Source organism: Phoca vitulina, unplaced genomic scaffold (assembly GCF_004348235.1).
Source record: "Phoca vitulina isolate PV1807 unplaced genomic scaffold, GSC_HSeal_1.0 scaffold19, whole genome shotgun sequence".
NCBI lineage: Eukaryota > Metazoa > Chordata > Mammalia > Carnivora > Phocidae > Phoca > Phoca vitulina.
The window spans coordinates 10,587,544-10,600,783 of NW_022589722.1; the positions used below are offsets into that span (position 1 = coordinate 10,587,544).

The window sequence follows — 13,240 nt, forward strand, 5'->3', positions numbered from 1 at the left end:
TGACCTATACCCGTTTCCTTTTTTTAAGGAAGGAACAATACTAACCTACTTTCAAATAGTAAAGTTAAATGAGTAAAAGTATAGTAATTTCCTGAATAAACGCACCACTTAGTGAGTTTTTAATTATTAACAAAGCAATACTTGAAACACTTATATTTTCAAATTTAGTGCAATACTCCAAAAGTAAATATCACTTATGAAAAATGATGAAGTGCTAATTGTAAAAACTGCACTGGCTTTTTAAAACCACATTCTATTAGAGTACTGAAACTCTCAAAATGTGGAATATTAAAAAAAAAACAAAAAACAAAAAACAAAGCTACTATACAAAGTTTCTTTAATGTAAAAAAATTTACTTCCTAGAAGCAAAAGGAACATGTAATCTCATTAAAATTGGGTTAGCTAAAGAGAGACAGATAAATAGCATTAATTAATTAGTTAATAAGCATATAAATACAAAGTCATGGTGGCAAGAATATTAAAGAACCACCTTTCAGTAGTGGCATTTAAATTCTCAGGACCCCTTTTATCAAAATTTAAAATTACTGAGGACCCAAAGAGCTTTTATGTATATTGACTGATATTTGCCATATTAGAAAAACTGAGAAAAATTTAAAACTTATTCATTAAAATCACCACTTATTATATATTAACATGAATTTTTATGAAAAAGATTTTTTCTAAAGGAAAATAAAAATTAGTACAAATGGTCTTATTCAAATTTTTGTAGTCTATTTTAAAAGAAGACTCTTAGATTCTCACAACTGCTTTTGCATTCAATCTGTTGTGATATGTTGCTTTGAAGTATAGGAAGAGAATGAGATCTCACATAGATACGAAGTTGGAAAGAGGAAGAGCATTTAAACAGCCTTTTCTGAAAATTGTGCATATTCTTCTTTGACACTACATCAGATTTAATTTCTTAAACATTATGTGGTAACTGAAATTATATTAGTAAACTTCTCATACTCTTGTTACATTAAAATTCACTGGTCTATCTTGTACTTTAAATGGATCTTTTACCCACGCATGAATCTGTAGTATCATGTAAGTACTAGTCATTTGGAAAATAATGATTCCCTAGGTTATACAGATATTCCAAATGCTTACAGATTTCTAAACATATCAAAAAAACCATATTTGTTAATATCACCATTGATCTCACCAGTAAAGTCTTTTAAGTATGGGGAAAATATTGAGCCCAAAGCGGCAGATCCAAATTTCCAAAATTTAATTTTTGCTTGAAAACTCAAACCTTCCTATTGGCAAGAAATACTTTCAGTTGTTTTCCTTGAAGTGATAGGCTCACTTATTTCCAAGAAAACGTGCGCCAAAATACCTAAGTCTGAGTACCCATAGTTTGTCCATCAGTCATTTTTTTAAGTAAAAATGATGTTCTTGAAAAAAAGGGTTAATTCAGTTTGCATTCACATAAACACTATTCCTTGAGATAACCACAGTATTTCCATGTACAGCAAATGGGTTTTATGTATACTTCTCATTTCATTACATAAAATACTAAAAAAACATGTACTTAAAGATGGAGATTTAATAAAAATGAGTTAGTTTTACTACTTCATCAAATATCTTTTTATATGTAACTGACACTTTTTCCCTCCAAGTGTATATAGTGGTGAAGAACACAATGACTACTAAGTACAATTTGGTGCCACTGCCTTAATTTATATTAATGCACAAACCAGTAGCTTTACCCCTTAGTGCTTCTGGACTATCACTGCAGGTATTAACACAGTGAAAAAGGCAAGTAACATTTAGTATAATTTTGATAAAATACACCTTTGGAGATGCCCTGAAAGGGTCTCAGGACGCTTAGGGGTCTAAAGACCATACCTGAGAACTGGTGCCTTTTGGCATTCATGAACATAACTCACCCACCAAAGTTTTATCAAATATCTTATTCCATGGGCTACAGAGAAAATTTCCAAACTCACATAAAAGCAATCACACAGTTGTTCTTATAAATGTAACCACCTGGAACTATTTATAAATATCTTATACATCCATACCAAAATCTGCTAGCTTTAATTCTCCTTTTTCATTAATGAGTAGGTTCTGTGGTTTCAAGTCTCGGTGCAATACCTTTCTTCTGTGGCAATATGCCAAACCACGTAGAATTTGGTACAAAAACAGCTACAGAAACAAATGAATAGAAATTAGTCTTACAAATAATAAGACAATACTTTGGTAAGCATGTTACGGTAAACAAAAAGCAACTGGCCTAGAAGAGTCAAAGAAAAAAAAAACCCGCATCCTTAAGTACAAAGCCTTTCCTGATATAGTTGTTCTCTGAATTTTACAATTTATTATTTTATTTGAAGCATCTACCTATTTTTCTAGTCTGACAATTTCTATGAAAATAAATATTGAAAATAAAGTGAAATGAAACTCTGCATAGTAATAGTCCATTTGTTATAGAAAATGATTTAAAATAAATATATCCTCATAAGCTCACAGGCCTACTAAGGCTTACAATCTGATTATGATATTCTGGCAAAACAACTAACCAACATCTACCCCCACCCGCCAAAAAAAACCTGATCTGGGACAGTGTTGTTAAAATAAGGCATTGGAACTGGTGGTTTTATAAAAATTCTGAGGTGTCAAAGAGAATGGTGCTGCATAGCTCTGGCAAATTACGTGCTATAAAAATAACCTAAACCAGCTTCTATCACCCACCCTCTGGGTACTTTACTTTCTGCACCTCCTACTCAGCCTTCGAAATCTGCTATGATTCAGAAAAGGGAATTAGCACTGTAGAGCTCTGAATGACTCTCTGAAAAAAGCAATTCCTATAAAGCTAATGGTACACTTTTTTGTACATTTTGGTAGAAAAGGGGATGTGGAACACAGAAGGTCTTCAATTCTCTGGAGTTGACGAAAAAGAGCCTCAAGTACAGAGGATTCAAGAATGTATCTTCAGCTTACATGTAGGTGAAAAATAGAGCATTAGGACATTAAGAATAAGCCAAGGCAGGAAGCTGAACAACAGGCCTGAAGAAATTCTAAGCAGCAGTTTCCACACACTACATATTTATATGTTTTGAAAACTCTAAAATTACTATTTCTATATATTCCTGTTCCTTTTTATGTCTGAAAAATATAAGGGCTATTTAAAATGACACACTAAAACATACCTTTACATTGTGCATACTCATGATGTTTCCACAGTCATCCATGTACTGTTTTAGGTCTTTATCCTGAAAAAATACAGTACTTTACTATGTGATATGTGATGCATACTTCTCAGAAGGCATGGGTGATTTACTTTTAACAGTATATAATTTTTAAAAGTGTTTTTTTTTTTTCTTGGAGAAAAGATATTGAATGCACAACACATAATTTAATTAAATACCAATAACTAAACAGCAATGCCCTGGAGCTGTGAACTCAATTTCCTATGTTTCATTATAGCAAAAGTAAATACTGGATTTTCGTTAAATGCTTACCAGATACTCAAAAACCAGAGTCAAAGATTTATCTGTATGAACAATATCATGTAAGGTTACTATATTTGCATGTTTTAGATCCTTTAATAGTGAAACTGCAAAAAAGAAAAGAAAGTCAATTATTTAGTCTGTGGTAGCCAGACTATAAAAACCTGAAGTTTAACACATGAACTGAGTATAAGATTCTCTTCAGTGTAAAACAAAAATTCACGAATGGGATCTGTAGTATAAATTTTAATAGAATCATTTTTTCTTTTATTTAATGGCTTTGGGCTTGTTTTTAATACTTAAAACTATTCCCAATGTTACAGTAATATTCTCCGTAACATCACCTTCTGTTTTTTCTCAAATATTAACTTACTGAGACTTACAAGATTAATTTAGATATAGTTTAAGATACCATTTTTTTCCTCCAAATTGCTCATGAGTTGCTTCAAGCGATTTTCTGGATAATCTAGCTTTTAAAAAAAAATGGTATCATGGTATTTACATTCTGTATATATCAATTTATAGTTTGCTTTTCCCCATAGATAATATATAACATTTCCCAATGTCAAATATTTATCCATGACAATAATTTTTAATGACTTCATAGTATCTCACTATAAACTATACAATAATAAATACTGTTAAATATTTTGACTTTAAATATTAGTTTTAATGTCTATAAATATATCTCCCAGTCCTCTATATCTGAGCTCTTTCTACTTAGAAAAAAAATGAATTCTTGTTATGCAGCTTTGGTTTTAAAACATTCTATATAAACTCTTTTATACATTTTGCTCACAAAGATCTAATTTTACCTTCTCTTATAGCTGTACAGGGTGCACCTTCTTCATGTTCCAACCGGATCTCTTTTAATGCCACCAAATTCTCTGTCAATTTACTTCTTCCTTTATATACTGTCGCATATGTACCCTATAAAATATATTTTTGAAAGACACATCAAAATATCCTAAGAGTCTATCTATAGCATTTCTACAATAAAGAGCCCTAACTAAATTCCTAATTTGTAAGCATATGTTAAAGTCCATTTTTGCAAGGAAAACTCTACAATGATTAGTCTCGGTTTTCTTATAGCTAAGAGGACTTTCAGTAGTACCATATGCAGAGCCTCCATATTCTTATAACCCTATGGAGTGCCTCAAAGTATGAAAACATAGAATATTTAATTTACTTTTTCTACTCTTTATCAGATTAACAACTGGATCAGTAGCTTTAGAGTCAAAGGTACTTTACCTGCAATGGTATGCGGACTTTGAGGCAACTAAGTGAGCATGTTAACTGAAAACTGAAAATGTAACTGACATAACGTTAAATTAGAAAAATTTTATCAGTTCTCAGACTTTTCAGAATTTGTGTACATTCACTCTCCTTTAAAGAACAAATACATTCTACAGGAGAGTTCTTCTACCATTGCCAAGATAGCCCACAAATTCCCTTAAGCTTCCCTGTTAGCTAATTCCATTATTTTCTGGCTGGCTCTTTCTCACCCTGGAAGACAGACCACTTCAAAATTAGTCAGTACTCGTAGCAAGTTCAAGAAAACCAAGGTCTTCTCAGCCAAAAATTTCCTTAACCTTCAATGAGATGTGTCTTTATCTTTAGGGATAAAATTTTGATTTTTTGCAGGTTTGAACTCATTCAATTTCCCACATGATGGCCAGGAGGCTAATAGATAGATGCCTATATTGTATTACCAAGAAAGCACAATATTTTTTGCTTCAATAAAAGATTACAAGCTATAAAAAATACTCATTTCCTCTCAAATTGATAGCATAATTTCAAGAATTGAAGGTTTTCTTCCTTCTAACATTCTGTTGCCTTTTTGGTACAAGATATAATCTTTTAGACAACAGTGTTTACATTTGTTTTCTAGGCTGGTAGAAACTGTGGACTAATTGTGGAGTTTGGATAATGAACAAGGAAAAAGAAAGGTGTTTCATATTTTTGAAATAAGTATCTGCTTACCTCTCCAAGCTTTTCCAATTTGATATAGGTTTCCATTTTTCCAAACCCAATTTCTGACTGAAAGCAAACAATAATAAATTTAGTATTCTTAAAATTTCAATCCATCTCTTCCTCAATTTTTTTTTAATATTATTCTTTTTCTTTTTAAAGGAGTGCACTTTATTTTTATTATTTCTTTTAAGGTAAGCTCCACGCCCAACATGGGGCTTGAACTCACGACCCCAAGATCAAGAGTCGCATGCTCTACCGACTGAGCCAACAGGTGTCCCTCTTCACCAATTTCTGAAACTTTCCTGCTCTAACGAGTGTCTTGAAATAGAAAAATCTGATTATAATTAAATTGTTGAACATCTGTCAAGTTTTAAAATTCACCCAATGTTGGAACATTCAAGGTTCTAAAACATCAAAGTTCACAATTAAAACTGCCGAACCATCTTTTTATATAGATTGGTTAACATTCTGCTAAGAAAAAATGTTTTACTTTAAGGCCCTGAGATTTTAAGATACCACAGGCATTTTAAGATACTAAAGAATTTTATAAAAGACAACTACATGATTTTCTTTCTAGCAAAACTGCAAAGTAAGTAATTTTCCTACATATTTTCCTTCACCAATTTTCGACTTCTCTAGGACGGCCTGCAAACAACAAAATACTACTTGTTTCAGGTTTTCTAACCAAAATGCAATGGAAAAGACAAGTGCAAGTCACACTCCATTACGGACCAGGAAACTAACACAGAAGTAGTAAGTCTAAATCTGACACCCCCACCCTTTCCCAAAAAGTCTTTAAAAGTAAGTTCTCAAAACCATTGCTTTTAAACCTGGAGCTTGTTTGCCTCACTTCTGTATGGAATCAATAAATGAGGTAGATGGAATACACCCAAATATGCAATGGAAACCTAATATTTAAAAACTAAAAACAAAAAGCCTCAAAAGATTTAAGAAAAAAAATACAGAGATGAAAACTTAGGGATTGAGAGTGCAGCAACAGAAAAAAGATAAACAACAGAGGAGTAAGAATCTTCTTAAAATTGCTTTCTCGTACTCCTTTGTAGATCGTGGAAAAGGCAATAATCTAAAGATTCACTTCTCACTGAGTGTGGTGCTCATGCCCTTAAATGAATAGCCAGTGAAAAGAAACAATGTTCTTTTATACATAATCTCAGCTCTCAAAGTTATATAAATAATACTGGATCCTAAAATACTACGTTTTAGTCCAACTGTGAAGGTTCAAATATGCAATTTTTCCAGAGGTGTTGAATAAAATAAAAATGGTACTTGACAATTCGACTTAACATCACTTACCATTTTGAACAGTAAACTGCCCAAAGTTGAAAGGCCAAAAATAGCACAGGTCCCTCAAATAGACTGTTATCTTTTTTTAATTAAATTTTATTGTTTTTAGTAAAGCATAGTTGACATTTTTTATCCTTTTGTTATAATGATTTATATCCTCTTAAAAGCCATGAGGAAAATCGTATGTCCAATAGTACTTAATTCAACTTTGCTAAACTAATAAAAACTTTGCTCATAGGTGGTATTAATGGATGACTGCAAAAATTTTGGGAATCTTTAAAGTTTTTCTCGCTATGTGGTATTTTCAAGCAATTTTATTTAAAAAATGTGATTTGGGAACTGTCACACACCATCCACCCATGTGCACTGTCTTATATGTGACTGAGAGATACTAAGTCCTTCCTTTCTATTATCAATAACTATGCAGAATAATAAGGTGAAACTACAGTAGGTAACACTTTCCAATTACAAATGGAGAAATGGAGTTTTTTAACTTTAATACAGAAAATGTGGCAAATAGCCCACTATTTGGTACATGAGAACCTGATCCTGAATAATCTTAGTGTATGTATGTTTTATTTATAGCCTATTTAGATAGGATCTTAAATAACTACTTTGAAAAAACGCTAACTGCCAGTGTCACATAAACTACAGTAGAATGTGTTTATTTTCTTATACCTATCTCTAGAATTCATTAAAATCACAAATATGGAACTACTACACTTCTGCCATGAATTTTAAGTCTTGTGTCATATCTTAAATGAAGGGAAAAAAACTGTACTGATAGTAAATGGAAACTAGTATAAACAAAACAACGAATGTCCTGAGAAAAATAAAAATATCATCTATAATAATGAGAACCACAAAGAAAAATACGACTGCAAGCTAGAAACTTTTTCTCATCAAGAGTTGGGAAATTTTCTTATTCATTCTTTTATCTTAAGTAAATAAATACTAGCACTCCTTTAAAACATCAAATATACTTTGGTCCAATAGTCCAGTGGCTATGACAAAAATGCTGATAATTTGCTTTAAAGAGTATGTAAGTGGACTACAAATTCACTGTAAAGATAAAAATGTTATAGAGATTACTGTATCATATGAAGTATATAAGGAATAAACTAATGGATGATCAAATATTAATATAACAAAGTCAGTCTTCAGAGAATGACATTTAGTGAGATCATTAAAATATGCTGAAAGTCTACTTTTTATTTTATTTTTTTAAAGATTTTATTATTTATTTGACAGAGAGACAGCGAGAGAGGGAACACAAGCAGGGAGAGCGGGAGAGGGAGAAGCAGGCCTCCCACTGAGCACGGAGTCCAACGCGGGGCTCGATCCCAGGACCCTGGGATCATGACCTGAGCCGAAGGCAGATCCTTAACGACTGAGCCACCCAGGCGCCCCGAAAGTCTGCTTTTCAAAAAGGTAAATACTGTACTATAATTATAAAGTTTCATTTAAATTTGAATAATCAATCTATAAGATAAAGAGCATTACTGAATTTCATCATGCAGGCAGGGAGAGAATTCAGACAAAACGCATAGTTATACTAGTGAAATTATCTGCCAGAATAAAGTGTAACCACCTCATTTAATAATTTCCAGCCTTAAGGCTTTAATAATTACATGTAAATATTACTTACTGAATCTTTAAATGAAATTTTTAGAAAATTTTGCTTGCATTTTTATCTGCTGAATATGACAAGATTAACAATAGATATAATGACTAGCTTGTTGACATGCTCTCCTACAGAAATTATTCAGAGGACAGAGGACAAAGTTCATTTATCCAACATTTACCAAGTACAATGCTAGGTACTAGGGATATAGTGAAGACGACAGAAATGATTCCTGCTTTTGTGAGTTCACAATCTAGACGGGATATACTGAAGACGACAGAAATGATTCCTGCTTTTGTGAGTTCACAATCTAGACTGAGTTCCATCATTAGATTATTTTACAATAGTTTAAAAGTTTTATAAAAACAGAAATAGCTAAAGGAATCAAACAGTAAGCTTTATATTATATTTTATTTTTTAAAGATTTATTTATTTTAGGGGCGCCTGGCTGGCTCAGTCATTAAGCGTCTGCCTTCGGCTCAGGTCATGATCCCAGGGTCCTGGGATTGAGCCCCACATCGGGCTCCCTGCTCAGCGGGAAGCCTGCTTCTCCTCTCCCACTCCCCCTGCTTGTGTTCCCTCTCTCGCTGCCTCTCTCTCTGTCAAATAAATAAATAAAATCTTAAAAAAAAAAAAAAAAAAAAGATTTATTTTAGAGAGAGAGACAGAGTGCAAGCACAAGCAGGGGGAGGGACCGAGGGAGAGGGAGAGAATCTCGAGCAGACTCCCAGCTGAGCACAGAGCTGAACTTGGAGCTCAATCCCACAACCCTGAGATCATGACCTGAGATGAAATTAAGAGTCAGATGCTTAACCAACTGAGCCACCCAAGTGCCCCAACTTTATATTTTAATAAAATATAAAAATCTCCTTAATTCTACTTTCCAAACAAATGAAGATAGTTTTTTGTTATTTCACTGCTCCAAGAGAATACCTGGCTTTTTTGGCAGCCCCAATCAAATTCCTGTTCAGATGACTCTTATAGCATAAGCACATGAAAACTTTTTAAAAATCCCAAATAAATTATAATTTATAATAGCCTTTCTATAATTAAATGTAACCTGCATGTGGTATTGAGCATTATGGGAGATTTCTGGATTACTCTGGCTCTGCCAACATAATCACTGTATCATAGTTGTAAAGATTTTTTTTCCAAGTTTTTATTTAAATTCTGGTTAACATATAGTGTGATATTGGTTTTAGGAGAATTTAGTGATTCATCACTTACATATAACACCCAGTGGTCATCACAAAAGTGCCCTCCTTAAGAGGTATTAACATGCTAGCAATGCAGTCTGAGCTTAAAAACAAATGAAGTATGTGCAGAAGTTCTATAGATGCCATACTAAAAGTGAATGCATATATAAGAAACACAGGGGACAAAGGGAGATTTTTTCAAACATCCATTTCCCTCCTTGTGAGATCACGGAGTTACTGTTACTGTTAGAAATGTCCGGGGCAGAAAAGAGATTGAGAACCTTTATTCTATTTGCTAATTTTGTGTTCCAAAAATTACTGTTACCATCAGTATGATACGATCTTAATTCTGTACATAATATACCAAAGGTAAATTAAATTGTGAGTGGACTTTGAGCCTCACTTCCACACTCCATGATATATTTACTATTTCTAAGAGACATCAGGACTTGATACACTACTTTTTCACCTACTCATAGAAATAAAAAAGGACTACATATGATACATATTGCTCAAGCTATGAATGAGGAATCCAACTCATTGTTAGGAACAAGCAGATTCTGTAAATGTGTAAAACCTATAATTTCAATATAATGAGGCAAATTTTCATATACAGACTCTCAATCTACTAGAGCTGCACTTAACAGTCACAAAAATGTCACTGGGCATGCCATCATTCTAAGTGAATCAGTGTTCTAATGAATCTTGACTATTGGCATGTGGGCTTTCCACTAATCTAATGTGTAATTAAATATGTTAAGAGTTAGAACATCTCACTTCTAATCAACCATGATGAATATTAAACAGCCCTTCACCAATCCAATAACCAGTATCTTTAACATGAGATAAAACAACTAAATGTAATGTGGTGTCCTAGATGGGACCCTGGGACAAAAAAAGGACATTAGTAGAAAACTAGGGAAATCTGAATAAAGTGTGGAATAGTAGTAATACACAAAATGCTGATTTCCTTAGTTGTGACACGCTAAAGTAATGTAAAATGTTAATAATAGTAGTAACTGGGTATGTGTATGGGAACTCTTTATATTATCTTTTAAATTTTTCTGTAAATCTAAAACTATTCTAAAATAAAAATAGGAAGAATTTAGTCAAGAGAGGGAGACTGAATATATACGAGTGTACAGGATGACAAAAATATTCTAAAGCATCCTGAGGAGATGGGATAAGAAGAAAGACAATTCCTCAATATTAAAAGAAGTAAAGAGGGTGCCTGGGTGGCCCAATTGGTTAAGCGTCTGCCTTCGGCTCAGGTCACGATTCTGGTGTCCTAGGATCGAGTCCTGCACTGGGCTCCCTGATCCGCGGGAGTCTGCTCCCTCTGCCTCTCTCTGTCTCTCATGAATAAATAAATAAAATCTTTAAAAAAAAAAAAAAAGAAAGAAAGAAAAAGAAGGACGAAAGAGCAGAATGAGTATAGGTGTAGATGGATTTGCACATCTGTTACTCAAAAAATGAGGGGGTCTCTGGTTATGGCTTTTCTCTTCTTTATCATGTAGGAAAAGAGATCATCTGCGTATATTGAGAGGGGAAGGGTTAACCAGAGAAAAACAATATAGGGTAGCCAAGCAATTCTGAAAGTTCATTTTAGGTTGATGATGATGATCATAAATTTATAGAAGAACCAATTAGCCCTATTGTAGGTCTTTCTTCATCAGAAACTGTGATTTGTTTCTTAATTCCTACTCAAAGGATGTATGTTATTTTAACTACTCTATTTGTTATACATTGCTATTGAATACGCAAAAATATAAAGTTTTATACTTTTAGAAAGACAAGGTTAAAATTTTATATTTTATCTCAAAAATATATTTTATTTTTTTAGATAAAGAATATATTATCCAGGGGTGCCGGGGTGGCTCAGTTGGTTAAGCATCTGATTCTTAATTTTGGCTCAGGTCATGAATCAGGGTTGTGGGATCATGCCCTGTGTTGGGCTCCGTGCTCAGCACGGAGTCTGCCTGAGATTCTCTCCCTCTCCCTCTGCCCCTCCCCCCATTTGTGCGGGCTAAAATAAATAAATCTTGGGGAAAAAAGGACTGTATTATCCATGGAAACATGAGCTCTAACACATGTGAAGAATATATTTCTTCTCCCTTCTCCTTCCATCCATTCCCTAATCCTTCCCCTTCATACATAAACCTAGGGTAGTGAAAAATAATTTTCTAATATACTTCAAAAGACACCAAATGGTTTAGTTTAGCAAGGTAGATGAATAATGAAAAGGGTGCATTAGCAGAAACCAAAACACAGCTGGCATAATTAATCTGAAATCTATAAACCACTTTAGATCAAAAACCAAGGAAGATGAGTAGGAATACTCAACCACAATAAAAACTCCATCACTTAACATTCATTAGAGGGCACTGTTTTCCTTAATTTCACGTAGACTGCAAATATAGCTCCTAAAGAACAGCTTTAAGAATTACGTGGTGATTAAATCATACCTTTAGTTCCAATCTGAACACTCAATAACTCCAAAATTTATCCTGAGTACTAATCTTTGATAAAAATCGATAGCCAAAGAACACTTTCAACCAGGTAATCAAATGGCAAAGCTATTTAAATAAAAATGTCTTCGGCAGTGATGCAAAACTATGACGATCATAAACCTGTATACCAAAATCCAGCTGGCACTATACTTTTACTTTATTATACACTGATGAATGTCAAATTAACAATGTGCTCAGTTATATACAGCATAAGGTAATTTTATTCCTTAGAATATGTAACCCAACAGAAGTTTTTGGTGGATAAAAACATTCCATGATATAATATGTAAAAAGGAGAATAACAACTGCTAGCAATCCAGGAATCCTCATCAACTGCTCCTTCTTCAGACACAAAGTTCAGCTGAGTACCAGAGGTCCTGCCTATTTTATCTCTACATGACCCTGAGGATCTGGATTCTATTTCCCATTTCCACATGACTGCTGCATCATCCCTAATTTTGAATAAATTCCTAATCCATCTTCCTGCCTCTAGTCTTTCTCTCCTCCTACTTCATTTACACTTTTCCTGAAGCCACTGTTATGAAACAAAAATGTGATTACGTCAGCCCTTGTTTAAATCAATACCTCTGAGGTCCATTACATGGGATGAATGAAGTTCAGACTCCTTGCCTGGCCTGGTAGCCAAAGCTTTTTACAGTCTGGATTTATCCTATTCTTTCAAGCCCTATTCTTTAATCTTATTCCACATTTACCCTTCATATCAGTTATAATTTCCCCAACATACCTACATTCATACTTGTGGGTATTAGTACATCAAGTTTTCTCTGCTTAGAACACCCTTCTACCCACTGTCAACCTGACAAATTCCTACCCATCCTTCTAGAGCCAGCTAAAGCACTATCTCCTCTGTAAGCCTGTGATATGCAAAGTCATTTTACTTGCTATCTCTTCTGTCGTCCCACAGCACTTTATATGTACCTCTACTACAGGACTATAACCATCCAAAAGAGATCCTTACATATACAATCACCTGAACTTATGTCAAAGGTGACACTGCAACAGGGAAAGCTGACCTTTCAATCAGCAGTGCTTAATGCAATTGCAAGGGTCAACTGGTGCATGCTAGAAGATATGTGCAAGACATATAACTCAGTTTCTTTATACAGAATTTATAAAGAATTTCCATAAATCAGTAAGAAAAAGGCAGAAAACCCA

At 33.5% G+C, this 13,240-nt stretch overlaps 1 protein-coding gene across 2 annotated transcripts in view; it reads right to left on the minus strand.

The window, feature by feature from the left end:
• The window catches only part of CDK17 (cyclin dependent kinase 17), a 110,540-nt gene that overhangs the window by 11,194 nt on the left and 86,106 nt on the right, over window positions 1-13,240 (minus strand). For both annotated transcript variants that reach the window (XM_032416855.1, XM_032416856.1), the window contains exons 6-10: window positions 5,439-5,495; window positions 4,271-4,385; window positions 3,468-3,562; window positions 3,156-3,218; window positions 2,028-2,151 (exon numbers count right to left, since the gene is read on the minus strand). In XM_032416855.1, coding sequence (XP_032272746.1) covers window positions 2,028-2,151; window positions 3,156-3,218; window positions 3,468-3,562; window positions 4,271-4,385; window positions 5,439-5,495 — 454 coding nt within the window. The remainder of the gene's footprint in view (window positions 1-2,027; window positions 2,152-3,155; window positions 3,219-3,467; window positions 3,563-4,270; window positions 4,386-5,438; window positions 5,496-13,240) is intronic.